The sequence below is a fragment of the Cucumis sativus genome, chromosome 1, assembly GCF_000004075.3.
Source record: "Cucumis sativus cultivar 9930 chromosome 1, Cucumber_9930_V3, whole genome shotgun sequence".
Lineage (NCBI taxonomy): Eukaryota > Viridiplantae > Streptophyta > Magnoliopsida > Cucurbitales > Cucurbitaceae > Cucumis > Cucumis sativus.
In genome coordinates, this window is record NC_026655.2 from 3,531,893 (window position 1) to 3,545,647 (window position 13,755).

The 13,755-nt window shown below is 37.2% G+C and overlaps 3 protein-coding genes across 4 annotated transcripts; 1 reads left to right on the forward strand and 2 right to left on the reverse strand.

The window, feature by feature from the left end:
* Positions 1 to 403: 403 nt before the first annotated feature.
* Positions 404 to 1,696, reverse strand: LOC101218524 (protein PHYTOCHROME KINASE SUBSTRATE 1). Its single transcript, XM_004137532.3, has one exon. It carries the CDS (start codon positions 1,694 to 1,696, stop codon positions 404 to 406), a length of 1,293 nt encoding a protein of 430 aa, XP_004137580.1.
* A 673-nt stretch (positions 1,697 to 2,369) lies between these two features.
* LOC101216786 (uncharacterized protein C1A6.01c) lies at positions 2,370 to 8,046 on the reverse strand. The gene is made up of 4 exons (XM_004137358.2): positions 7,816 to 8,046; positions 3,462 to 4,142; positions 3,272 to 3,370; positions 2,370 to 3,028 (listed from the first exon to the last, which is right to left on the reverse strand). Exons 1-4 carry the CDS (start codon positions 7,963 to 7,965, stop codon positions 2,762 to 2,764), a joined length of 1,197 nt encoding a protein of 398 aa, XP_004137406.1. The 5' UTR covers positions 7,966 to 8,046; the 3' UTR covers positions 2,370 to 2,761.
* Positions 8,047 to 8,458: 412 nt separating this feature from the next.
* Positions 8,459 to 13,186, forward strand: LOC101218759 (putative pentatricopeptide repeat-containing protein At1g74580). 2 transcript variants are annotated; one of them, XM_031880439.1, is made up of 7 exons: positions 8,459 to 10,935; positions 11,054 to 11,141; positions 11,218 to 11,368; positions 11,552 to 11,717; positions 11,810 to 11,890; positions 12,217 to 12,364; positions 12,573 to 13,186. In XM_031880439.1, exon 1 carries the CDS (start codon positions 8,496 to 8,498, stop codon positions 10,824 to 10,826), a length of 2,331 nt encoding a protein of 776 aa, XP_031736299.1. In that variant the 5' UTR covers positions 8,459 to 8,495; the 3' UTR covers positions 10,827 to 10,935; positions 11,054 to 11,141; positions 11,218 to 11,368; positions 11,552 to 11,717; positions 11,810 to 11,890; positions 12,217 to 12,364; positions 12,573 to 13,186. The 2 variants fall into 2 exon arrangements, with proteins under 2 accessions (XP_031736299.1, XP_011649732.1); XM_011651430.2 differs by lacking the exon at positions 11,218 to 11,368.
* Positions 13,187 to 13,755: the final 569 nt, after the last annotated feature.

Here is a 13,755-nt window from a genome sequence, read left to right on the forward strand (position 1 = left end):
TAAAAGGCCATGGCCTTGTTCCAAAAGTATCTTTGAAACTAAAAAACGAAACATTGAAGACCAAAATGGCTGTTAATCAATGAATCATAAACAAAAACCAGAACAGCAACTCAGAAATTTGTTGCCATGTAAATGTTCCTCTTTGACCTTACTGACTTTGCAAATCAAGATTGTCTCATTTTCAAAGGCTAGATCACGTGATTATCCATTATGCATAAACTAAAAGGGTGCAAAGTAGGAAGCATCATTTGATGGACAAATCCCAGTCTTCCATCCACATGTTTCAATTTTACTGCACACTCAAAGAAATAATAGTGCCATTTAACACTGAGATAATGGCAGTTTTGTGTAAGCAGAAACATAATCTTGACAGGGAATCTTAATCTTCCACAATAATCTGAGCTCAGCCTGTTGCATTAGTAGCGATCATGGTCGAGTCCAATCTTGGGAAACGTCTAGAATCAGAATTCAACTTCTCAATATTTCTGTATGAAGTTTCAGCTATGCTAACTGCCTTATAACTTTTACAGCCTAACAGTCCACTATGGTGACTTTTATGCAAATCCTTCTCCAGTTGTGTGGTTTTAGTCCTGGCTGTGACTTTCTTTTCATCATAGTCTGCAACAGATGAGAAATCAGCTGCACTAGCGGTGACTGCACTCCATTCAATACTGGCTTCACTTGGCTCATAAGCTGTCATGGAGCTTGATATAACATCCGAAGTATTTCTTGTGAATGGCTTTCCATTGATTCCAGATATGTTTTCGATCTCGAACAGATCGGAACTTGCATCGCTCCCTATATCTTCAATCATTTGATCGCTTCTTGGAGCAGTTTGAGTGGCCTTAGCTTTTGGAATGGCATCCCATTTTAGAACAGACAATTTCTTCTCTAGATTCTTAGCCACCAAGTCTTTCTTATCCAACTTGTTTGAGCCAAATACTTCAATGGATTTTCTTGGATCTTCATCCTGAATCTTTGAAAGATTTTGCAATTGAGAGTTTGAAATTGGAAATACCAACTCCTCTTCTCTTGTTGTCACACCAGAAATTGAACTTTTTGGTTTGTGTTTCACCATAGTAGCTGTTTGAAACTTCATTCTACCATCCATGATGATATGATTTTGTTCATTCCTGGTAGCTTCTTTTTTGACATCATTCCCTTGCAATCCTTTTTGTCCTTGAAAATTCCTATGGACAAGAATAGACTTTTTATCAGAACAAGACCTGTTGCAGGTAAGGCTAACCAACAGGCTTCTTCCTTTTGTCTTGTTTTGGATGTTTTGAGATGAATTTCTCAAAAAACTTGGAAATAAAGCAGCTTGGCTATTCCAACTTGATTCAGAAGTCACACTTGAAGTTCCTGATCTGCTCTTTTGTCTCCTATATTGCACATCAGGTCGTTGTTCTTTCTTCTTTGCATAGTTGCTACCACAATTCTCAACAACTCTTGTGCTTTCATCTTCCAGTTTCATGCCATAGTACCTTTCAGCTCTGAAAACTCCAATCTCCTCTTCTGAACTTGCCGTCTTCTTCATGTTTTTAGAACACAAAGCCTTTTGGTTCGAACTGGTAGCATAAGGAAGTTGCTGCTGTTCAGATTTCACAGGAGGATTCTTCTGTAGAAATTTGTCTTCATTTGGTGTAGGATATGAAGACAAAACATTGGGAGGATGGGCTTTGCATTCACTTTCCATAGTTCACACGAAAACCAGGTATGACCTTGAAGGATTTAGATGGATCAAGGAGTTGAAAGAAAAGACTACCCGAGGGGGAGAAGAGAGCACACCACACAGAATGAAGGGGAGAGAAGCTGGTGGGAAGAACAGAAACAAACAAGAAACAAGTACAGAATGAAGAGAAGCGTGGCAAGTTTGGAAACCCCTTCCCATCTTATTAAGTAGGCTTCAAAGGATTGGATCATAGACAACAAAAAAAGTAAAGTTAAAAAAAGAAAAAAAAACTGAAGGGCCCTACTATACTACTTGATTTGACTTTCATCAAACACCCATTAATCATTAATTATAGTAGATATAGTTGTGTAAACTAAAAGATTACTTCAACTGTGTCAGATGAGCTTTTATAAACAGAAACACTATAATGCATGAAAATCCATATCATTGTTGAAACTATTGACTTGAAAACTAAAAAGTTTGTTGTCCTCAATTCTATGCTTAAAAGCCACATGGTACAGGCTCTTTTATTTTCCTAATGTATTGCAGAACCATTAAATCTACCACCTTGTTTTTCAATTTTTGTTCTTCTGGAAAGACCATATGGAAATAGAATAGTATTACCTCTAGTGTATGACTCTCAATTTTGTTTCACATGCATACAAACGTTGGAAAAAGAATAAAAAGACAAACAACATTTCGATGCCATTATAGTGGCAAATTCTTGAATTAAAAGTGTAGAGTCCTACAATAGGTTTTCTTTTTTCAACAGAAGCATCAAACATTGTTGGGAATACATAATTTATTAACAAAAAACTGTCGGCTGGGATGTAAAATGTGGAACTCTCGGAGGTAAAAAGGAAAGGGTAAAAGAACACAATGTATATGAGGCGTAAAGGACAAAAGAGATATCCTGCTGTGAAAAGTTTTACACCGAGATCAGGCTACTAGTAAAATTGAACACGAGACTTAGAAGTTAGCTAAGTAGTTACGCTTCAACCAGCAAAGAACATTCATAATTGTCTTCTAATAGCTGCTGCCTATGATTCATAAAAGGCCCCCTTCCAAGCTTTCCTATTGAATAACGTTTCAAACACTTTCCATCATAAGATGCTTCAATTCATTGCTATCATGCTGCACCCTTCCAGTAATTTCCAGACAAATGCCTTTTTTGCCAACGGCTTTGTTTGAGTTTCTGTCTTTGGTGGATTTCTCTCTGGGGCCTGGATCTAAAAAGACAGGATGTATTTGAAGAGATGGATTTGGTTTAATTCTATTCACTTCTCTTTCATCTGCTGGCCGCATGATATTGGTGTGTGATTCAAGTTCAGAAGAATCATCTTCATTCAAAAGAACCTACAGAAGATTAAATTCATTAAGCTAAAAACAAGAAGATAAGAGAGAAAAATGGAGAATGAGATTTCAATATTTCCAGAAAAAATCAAAAGATCAAATCTTCCAAAATCCTAAGCAATAACAATGTGCAGAGAGGGATACTCGAGAAGCTAACTTTCCAATGATATATTTGAGGGCAAGGAACGGTGGTCTATCCATATGCTGTTGGTTAGAACTAAAACATAGTTAAATAAAGAGGATTACCTTGCGGCCAACCAAGTCAAAGGTTACAACCACTTTGTTTCGTTTAGCTCGTTCAGCCTCTTCAATCTCCTCTTGTTTCTTTTTCAAAAGCTCCTTTTCCTTAAACCAAAAAAAAAAAAAAAATGGTCAGTCTAATCTGTAGTACAAAATTAGAGAATCCATTGACTGATGCTGCACCAAATTGACATACCTCATTAGACAACCAGCTATTGCCCTCAATCTGGTAATAATCACTTTGATCATCGATTACAGATGTTCTTGCAGCAGAGTTTCTGTCATATTCAACTAACCTTTTTGCATAAGCTTCAGCTGCTGCTTCAGCATCTGAAAGTGGGGTAAAACCTTCATCCATACCAGCATACGTGCTCCCTTCTCTCAGCACAAGGGATCCACAAAAACTGCATGGGCCTTCTCCCTCTTGTTCACATACAATCTTGCCACATGATAGACAATTGCTCACTAATCTATGACGACGAGCTTGGCATGAACATGGTTTTCCTTGCTGGAACACAATTGATCCTTTGGCAGCTTCAGCCAGAGAAACAACTTTGGTAGCCTTCTTCTTTCTAGAAGAACTTTGATTCCCTTTGCCAGATGATGAATTGCGAGTATCTGATGAAACCTGGCTTTCCACGTTACTAGAGGTAGTAGCCTTCTTTGGTTCTATCTCTTTACTGGAGATAGAAATGGTTTTTGGTGTTTTAACAGGTTTCTTGGATCCGCCAAAAGAAACTTCATGGGAGGGTGGTTTGACATAGGTATGTAAGGTTGAAGTTGGAACATCCAACGTTTTGCTGCAGAGGTCAGAATGACCTCGCAGCCGCAAATACTCATTTATCACACTTTTACCAACTTCCTGACCTATGATGTTCTGCAGAAAAATAAATGAAAAGCTTGAGAACCAAGGGATGTTAAAAGAGAAGCCATACAATCAAATAAGCAGATAATCAACTTCCATATCTACTTTTCCTTAACCAGATTTTGAAAACCAAACATAAAAAAAAAACAAGGGATGAAATTCGTTTAAATCCATCATACAATTCTAAATCAAACCAAGTGCAGAAAATTGACTTCCAGTGAAGCAGTTTATCCTTTTGGGAAAACCATAAAACGCATAGAAAGCCAAGGATTATTGAAAACCTTCGTTTAGGAATTCAAGCGTGGATTGAGATGAATTAGCTAATCATCAATATTTCACTTTCTCATCTAAATGCAACTATTTAGCATCCATAAAAATAAGAATCTGCAATGTTCTCAAAGTGATGTGCGAATACTCTTAAAACAACAACAATATCTAAAGCCAAACGTAAAGTTCCTCGAAAAACATACATATCAATCATTTAGATTACTGAAAAAAAGGAAGTTGAGAGAAGAAACTTACATTAAGATACACGTATTACTCTTTTCATTATCAATTGTCTTTGTTTTAAAATGAAACCTCACGTTCCTCTATTATGGTACAAGAGCTCATAAACTCTAAACAAGCCTCTTCATTGTTATAATGTGTGAGACTAATGCTCAAAATACAAAGGAATGAGTCGAAATACGATATAAAAGATAATAAAAAGAACCAGACCCAAAAATATCCAAACCAAAAGAACAAAACTATAACAAAGGGAAGAAAAGTAAACTAACATCAACTCCCGGAAAATAGCATCTCACAGAAAGCTCCAACCAGATTCTTTCGTCATTCCAACTTCCTTCATTAGGCTTCTAACGTTCAGGACCTCTTCCCACAATCCCATATCAGCACAGATGTTTGAAAGGGAGACATACGCACCAGTATCACCTGGGTTCAACTCCATCACCTTTCTTGCTGCTAGTTTTCCGAGTTCAATATCTCCATGTACTTTACAAGCAGCTAGAAGTGTTCCCCAAATGAGAGCATCAGGTTCAATAGGCATATGGTTAATCAGTTCTTCCGCCTCTTTCAGTTTCCCACACCGGCCAAGAAGATCTACCATACATACATAATGTCGATATCCTGGTTGTATACCATAGTCTTCCACCATTGAATTGAGGTGGAAATAGGCTTCATCGACCAAACCATTATGGCTACAAGCAGACAAAACCCCAACAAAGGTGACTGGATCAGGCTTGAATCCTTCTTTCTTCATAAGTTCATAGGCACATAAAGCTTCAGCACCTTTCCCATGCTGAGCATAACTGACAATCATGGATGTCCAACCTATCAAATCGGGCTTTCCAATCTGCCCAAATGCTTTGCAGCAGTCTTCTATACTTCCACATCTGGAGTATACCATTACTAGCGAACTCCCAACAGATACATCTTTCTCCAAGCCTACTTTCACAATGAGTGCATGGATTTGAGTCCCAATTGCAGGCCTATTTAGAAGTGCAATAGCTCCCAATATGGACGAGATTGAGAAGGGATCAATGGCTAAGCCAGCCACTAGTAGACTGCGAAATAGCAAAAGAGCTTCTTTGATGCACTTTTGTTGAGCATATCCTGAAACCAATGAAGAACACACAATATCATCTTTCTGGGGCAATGTTTCAAATACCCTCCTAGCCAATGCCAGGTTACCACATTTTGAGTACATAGTCACAAGCGAACTTCCCAAAGCTACGTTTTCATTAAGTCCCACACGAACTGAGTAACCATGAATTTCTCTACCTAATTGAATAGAAGGAAGGGCGTAGCATGCAGTTAGGACTGCACTCAAAGACGTACCATCAGGTACACATTCTAACAACATTTCTCTAAATAATTGAATGGCATCTTTTGCATAGCCATGTTCTGAGAAGCAGGAAATCATTAAGGTCCAGGAAACATTGTCTTTCTCTGGCATGTTTTCAAAAACTTGAAAAGCTTCCTTTAGATGGCCACATTTAGAATACATTGTAAGAAGAGAACTCCCAACATGAACATTAAATATTAATTCAGTTTTAAGTGCGTAGCAGTGTATCTGCCTCCCAAAAGTAATACAGTCAGTCAAACTCAAGAGGGCGGAAGTACATACTGAATCTGGTCCCATTCTTTCCCTTAACATTTTTCGGAACAAATCACTTGCTTCCTCTTTATCATTATTTTTTGCAAACGACAATATCATGGCTGTCCAAGAACTGAGATTCCTATGGTTATCCATCTCTCTAAAAATCATCAATGAAAGATCAACTGCTCCTATTTTTGAATACATAATAATTAAAGCAGCCGCCACCTCTGAATGTGAAGAAAAACCAGCTTTTAGAATCCAGGAGTGAAGTTGGGTTGCCTCTTTTCTCATGGCTGGATTAGCACATGCCCTTAACAGGGTAGTAACTGTGTAGCTATTAATTTCCTCTCCTACTTTTCTCAAATCTTCAAAAAACTTGATGACCATTAAATAATCATTACTTTGCACAAAGCCAGACATTATAACTGTCCACGAGACTACATTGCGAATGGGCATCTGCAAGAATGTCTTAACAGCCTCATCCATGTCTCCACACTTAGCGTACAAACTAACAAGGGCTGTCTCAACAAAAACGTCTCCTCCACCACATTTAATCACTCTCCCTTGAACCTTTTTCCCAAATTCAAGATCTTGAAGTGCAGAACACGCAGTTAGAACACTAGAAAAGGTGAAACTATTAGGCTCCAGAAATTTACTACACATTCTGTTGAAAAGATCCAAAGCCATCAGATTCTCCCCATTTGTTACCGCTGCAGAGACAATAGCATTCCAACACACCACATTCGCACAATCAACATCATGAAACACCCTTAGAGCATCCAAAAATTTAGAATCTTTTGCAAATAAATCAATCATTACGGTTCGAACATAACCGTTATCGAAGAACCCATTTCTCACAGCAAGTGAATAAACCTGCTTGCCAAACATTGAGGCTTGAATGGCAGCACAAGCAGATAAAACACTCCCACATGTTACCTCATTAGGTTTAAAACCCAGGAAATGCATCCAGCAAAATGTTCTCAACGAGTCCAAATGTAAGAAATTGTTGTTCAAACCCGTGATAATGGTATTCCAAGAAATAACATTTGGGTATAGGATTGTATCAAAAAGTTTGATTGCATGGTCCATAGCGTTAGACTTGGAGTACAAATGTAGCAAAGAATTTGAAACATAGATATCGAAACGAAGAGTTTCTCGGAGCAACTTAGCGTGTAGAACTTTCGTGTTTCTCAAAGAGAATTTTCCCAATTTAACAAAATCATTAAGCAACTGAACAGGATTGAAAGGAGCGAAAGTTCCAATTTTGGTGAAGGAAAAATTGGACACATTGTCCACAGCCGCGACAGAGGAAACCAATCTACGTGGGGATATCAGCGTTTTGTTAACAAAGTTTTGAATTGCGATAAAATTCATTTGATTGCCTAGAGTGGGAAGAAAACGGAAGAAAAAGGTCGGTGAAAGAATTAGAAATATAAAGCTCTCAAAGCGACGGTGCGAAGACTACTAATACAGCGACAATATCTAAAGCCAGAAGCGAAGTTCATCGATAGGAACAAACATATCTCAATCATTCAGATTATTGCACAAAAAAAAAACAAAAAAAGGAAGCCGAGCTAAGAAATTTACATCAAGATACTCTTTAGCGTCTTGGGGCTGGGCGAGCTCACAGTATGAAACCAAGCCAGAAATCATATCCTTATCGAGACCCCAACCAGTTTCCATCTTCTTGCAGAGATCATCCAACGCCTTCTCCAGCCACTGCCCTGAAGTCGCCATTCTTCTCTCTCTCTCAGACGACAACCCAAGCGACTGACGGCTAAAGCTTCAATCCTCGAAACAATAAGAACGGCGATTGGTAATGCAGTGTTACGTGCACCACATTTACTTTAATACGCACGCTTTTAAGATCTTGCCACGTGTAAGGAAAGTGGGTTTCGCTTTCGTCTCTCCCTTCATCAGTTCATCCTCTTCGTCTTCTTCTCTTTGTTCTACAGCCTCCTTTTCAGAACCCTAAACCCCAACTCTGTTTCATTTAACCTAATGCTCATTTCGGCAACCGTCTACTGGAGCTTCGAAGTACCTAGCTTTTTTCTTCTTATGAAAGTTAATTGGCGCAATCATATCAACTTTGATCTTTATGAATCATTAATATCGGAGGAAGATGAAAACAGAGAGATAATGGCACCAAGATCTCCTTTCCTAGTTTGCAAAGTTTTTCTGTAACTAATGGACTTTGCTGGAGTCTATTCCTGAAGGGTAACAATATTTAAGAGCTTTGTGTTAATATATCAAGTCCTTTATTGAGAATGAATCGAGCTTTGCAGCCAAAACATGTAGCTGCTGTAATAAGATACCAGAATGATCCCCTAAACGCACTCAAAATGTTCAACCAAGTGAAAACTGAAGATGGTTTCAAGCACACATTGGAAACGTATAAGTGCATGATTGAGAAACTTGGGCTGCATGGAAAATTTGAAGCAATGGAGGATGTGCTCGCTGAAATGAGGAAGAATGTCGATAGCAAAATGCTTGAAGGAGTGTATATTGGAATTATGAGGGACTATGGAAGGAAAGGAAAGGTTCAAGAAGCTGTTAATGTGTTTGAAAGGATGGATTTTTATGATTGTGAGCCATCCGTTCAATCATATAATGCCATCATGAACATTTTAGTTGAGTACGGGTATTTCAGTCAAGCTCACAAAGTGTATATGAGAATGAAAGATATTGGAATTTATCCAGATGTTTATACACACACAATTAGGATGAAGTCCTTTTGTATAACTGGTAGGCCAACTGCTGCCCTGAGGCTGCTTAATAATATGCCTGGCCAGGGATGTGAGTTCAATGCTGTTTCATATTGCGCTGTGATTAGTGGATTTTACAAAGAGAATTGTCAAATTGAGGCATATCACTTGTTCGACGAAATGCTCAAACAAGGTATCTGTCCTGATATTTTAACATTCAATAAGCTCATTCATGTTCTTTGTAAGAAGGGTAATGTTCAAGAAAGTGAGAAACTCTTCAGCAAGGTCATGAAGAGGGGAGTGTGCCCAAATCTGTTCACATTCAATATCTTCATTCAGGGGCTTTGTAGAAAAGGTGCAATAGATGAGGCTGCTAGATTGTTGGAGAGTATCGTATCAGAAGGTCTAACTCCTGATGTAATTTCGTACAATACACTGATTTGTGGCTTCTGTAAACATTCTAAATTAGTAGAAGCAGAGTGTTATTTGCATAAAATGGTGAATAGTGGGGTTGAGCCAAACGAATTTACCTATAATACAATTATTAATGGATTTTGCAAAGCGGGTATGATGCAAAATGCAGATAAAATTCTCCGTGATGCAATGTTTAAGGGGTTCATCCCTGATGAATTCACATATAGCTCTTTAATTAATGGATTATGCAACGATGGAGATATGAACCGAGCCATGGCTGTATTTTATGAGGCAATGGAAAAAGGATTTAAGCATAGTATTATTCTCTATAATACATTGGTAAAGGGGTTGTCCAAGCAGGGCCTTGTTTTGCAGGCCTTGCAGCTGATGAAAGATATGATGGAACATGGTTGTAGCCCTGATATTTGGACTTACAATCTAGTTGTGAATGGGTTATGCAAGATGGGTTGTCTATCTGATGCCAATGGAATTCTGAATGATGCTATTGCCAAGGGATGCATTCCTGATATATTTACCTTCAATACATTGATTGATGGTTACTGTAAACAACGGAACATGGACAAAGCTATTGAGATTTTAGACACAATGTTGAGTCATGGTATAACTCCTGATGTGATTACATATAACACACTCTTAAATGGCCTCTGCAAGGCAAGAAAGCTAGACAATGTGGTGGACACTTTTAAAGCAATGCTTGAGAAGGGGTGTACACCAAACATAATTACATACAATATATTGATTGAAAGCTTTTGTAAAGATCGAAAAGTTAGCGAAGCAATGGAGTTATTTAAGGAGATGAAAACTAGAGGCTTGACTCCAGATATTGTTACTCTTTGCACCTTGATTTGTGGGTTATGCAGTAATGGCGAGCTGGATAAAGCTTATGAGCTATTTGTGACAATAGAAAAAGAATACAAATTCTCATATTCAACAGCTATATTCAACATTATGATCAATGCCTTCTGTGAAAAACTAAATGTTAGTATGGCAGAGAAGCTCTTTCATAAGATGGGTGGCTCTGACTGTGCTCCAGACAATTACACCTACCGTGTCATGATAGATTCTTACTGCAAAACAGGGAACATTGACCTTGCACACACTTTTCTCCTGGAAAATATCAGTAAAGGGTTGGTTCCATCATTCACAACCTGTGGAAAAGTTTTGAACTGTCTTTGTGTGACGCACAGATTAAGTGAGGCAGTGGTTATTATCAACCTCATGGTGCAGAATGGCATTGTTCCTGAAGAAGTGAATTCAATATTTGAAGCTGACAAGAAGGAAGTAGCTGCACCTAAAATTGTTGTAGAATATCTATTGAAGAAGTCTCATATCACATACTATAGTTATGAACTGTTGTATGATGGAATTCGAAATAGAAAGTTGGACAACAAAAAGTTCAAACGAAGTACTTCCCTAGTTTCAGGAAAGAGAGTTGCGAATCATCATAGACATATTTAAAAGATCATGAATTAGAAGTTAGATCTCAGATAGAGTACAGAAAAGATGCTAGTAAGCAGTGCTTTTCTACATAGAAAGTAACTGAAAATCTTGGAGGAATGCATAAAAGGTGATTTGAGAAGTACATTTGCCTGTATAAATCAGTTATTATTTGAATTCCTCATATTCTCAAGAATTGATAAAATATCTGTTTTCGACATTGACACTCGTGAATTGAACTATCACAGAGTAGTGGAAGCCAGGCCGTTGTTGTATAAAGTAGCATATCAGAAGGCAAAGCTTCAGTTGGAGTTTGTAAAGCGTGATTGGTATCTGGTACTGTATTTTCTGGTGATTTTAGTTTTTAAATTATTGTTGGTGATATATAATTAAATTTGCCTTCAACCACCAGCATAAGCTTTCGGATGGATTGGTGGTTTAATATACTATCAGAGCAGGAGGTCCTGTCTTCAAGCTCCTGCATTGTTGTTTTCTTCCCGATTAAAATCAATTTCCATTTATTGGGCCTTTCAATATTTCAAGCCCACAAGTATACAAGTGAGGTAAAATTGATTCCACTTGTTGCAGATATTTATATGTTTCTGTGTGAACACATATTTGTGTATATTGAACCACCAATTCATCCAAAAGCTTAAGCTAGTGGTTGAAGGCAAATTTAATTATATATCACCAACAGTGTATACCTCTTCAATAAATTTGTATGGCAATTTCTTGGTGAATCACAGTAAAGCATGAATCTGTAACTTTGGATGCAAAGATAAAGGCACTAAGCAAATATTTTTCAACATACTGTAAGTTGAAAGGAACGACCAATTCAATTGACATCCTTGGATCAGTTATTGATCATTTAAGGAGAGAAAGCTGTGCAGGCCTATTTATCAGGATTTGCAGGTTTCTACATTCACTAATTTTCTATTTGACTTAAGATTATAATTTCTTGAATGTCTGATATAGTTTTTTGAACATTATATGTACTTTTTCAGGTGTTGAAAGTAGATGATTTTGAGGAAAAAAAATGATCACTGCACCAGACTTCTCAACTACCTTGGTTATGCCTGCCAAAGGTTGGAATTTTTTTTCTTTCTGTTTTTCTGTGTTTGTTTAAGAGCAATTAATGATGGATGAAATTTGGAAAAAAGGATTGATATTTGGAGCATATTCAGTAGGATCTCAATTAAAAAGAATTGAAAAAAAGAAAGAAAAAAGTTTGGTGGTGTGAGATTGAAAATAAAGTAGCAAAGAATTTTTTTTGAAAAATGCAAGTCCTAAAGATTTGTGGTAAAGCACGTAGCTTTCTGAATTCAACCCAAAACTTAAGACTTGTTCTTTGTTCTTTTTGTTATTCTTCCCTTGTTTTTGAATGGATTTTCAATGATTTCTGTGAGGGTAGGGATGCTAGGAAGGAAATAGAGCTAAAAGGTGCCAGGAGAGAGATGGAACTGGAAGATACTGAGCTTGGAGAAGGAGAAGCTTGGTCCTACTAGAACAATGAAGATTTTGATTTAAATATCGACACTGATATTGCTCTCTCCTACATCGTAAGCCTTTTGTGCATCTTGTTTTTATATTGCAACTTCCAGATTCTCAATTTGACCTTGTTTACAGAATTAGATCCAGACTATGATGTTTTATTGCTTAGGATTTTGGATGATTTGATCTTTGATTCTCTGGAAATATTGAAATCTCATCCTCCATCTTTCTCTCTTATCTTCTTGTTTTTAGCTTAATGAATTTAATCTTCTGTAGGTTCTTTTGAATGAAGATGATTCTTCTGAACTTGAATCACACACCAATATCATGCGGCCAGCAGATGAAAGAGAAGTGAACAGAATTAAACCAAATACATCCTGTCTTTTTAGATCCAGGCCCCAGAGAGAAATCCACCAAAGACAGAAACTCGAACAAAGCCGTTAGCAGAAAAGGCATTTGTCTGGAAATTACTGGAAGGGTGCAGCATGATAGCAATGAATTGAAGCATTTTATGATGGAAAGTGTTTGAAACGTCATTCAATAGGAAAGCTTGGGAAGGGGGCCTTCTATGCATCACAGGCAGCAGACATTAGAAGACAATTATGAATGTTCTTTAGATGCTGGTTGAAGCATAACTACTTAGCAAACATCTAGACTTATGTTCAATTATACTAGTAGCCTGATCTCGGTGTAAAACTTTTCACAGCGGAATATCTCTTTTGTCCCATATACGTTGTGTTCTTTTTCCCTTTCCTTTTTACCTTCGAGAGTTCCACGTTTTACATCCCAGCCGACAGTTTTTTGTTAATAAATTATATATTCCCAACAATGTTTGATGCTTCTATTGAATAAAGAAAACCTATAGTAGGACTCTACACTTTTTAATTCAAGAATTTGTTACTATAATGGCATTAAAATGATGGTAATAACGTCGAAAGCTAGTTTGTCTTTTGTCATTTGACAACACCAAACGTTTCTTCCTATTCTTTATCCAACGTTTGTATGCGTGTGAAACAAAATTGAGAGGTAATACTTATCCTCTTTCCAAAAGAACAAAAATTGAAAAACAAGGGGGTAAAAAGTTCACTGTAGTTATGAACTGTTGTATGATGGAATTCAGGATAGAAAGTTGGACAAAAAGGTTCAAACTAAGTACTTCCCTAGTTTCAGGAAAGAGGGATGCTAATCTTCATAGACCTATTTAAAAGATCATAATGTGAATTAGAAGTTAGATCTCAGATAGAGTACAGAAAAGATGCTAGGAAACATTGCTTTTATACATATCAATCAGATCATTTATATGAACATTGTCTGAAAATGTTCAAATACAGATACCCTGCAATATTCTCTTCTACTTGAACAAATTTTAATAAACGAACAACTCTTGTGTATTGAGTATACTAGCTTGACTTAATACAGTATAATTCAGCTTGAAGTTCTCCAATGAACCATATAATTG

Excerpts from the sequence above, each read along its gene's own strand:
- LOC101216786 (XM_004137358.2), bottom strand. The coding sequence starts at position 7,965 with ATGGCGACTTCAGGGCAGTGGCTGGAGAAGGCGTTGGATGATCTCTGC. Across the intron at positions 4,143-7,815 it reads ACGCTAAAGAGTATCTTGAT|AACATCATAGGTCAGGAAGT; the intron begins GTAAATTTCTTA and ends ATTTTTCTGCAG. Across the intron at positions 3,371-3,461 it reads ATAGCTGGTTGTCTAATGAG|GAAAAGGAGCTTTTGAAAAA; the intron begins GTATGTCAATTT and ends TTTTGGTTTAAG.
- LOC101218524 (XM_004137532.3), bottom strand. The coding sequence starts at position 1,696 with ATGGAAAGTGAATGCAAAGCCCATCCTCCCAATGTTTTGTCTTCATAT.
- LOC101218759 (XM_031880439.1), top strand. The coding sequence starts at position 8,496 with ATGAATCGAGCTTTGCAGCCAAAACATGTAGCTGCTGTAATAAGATAC.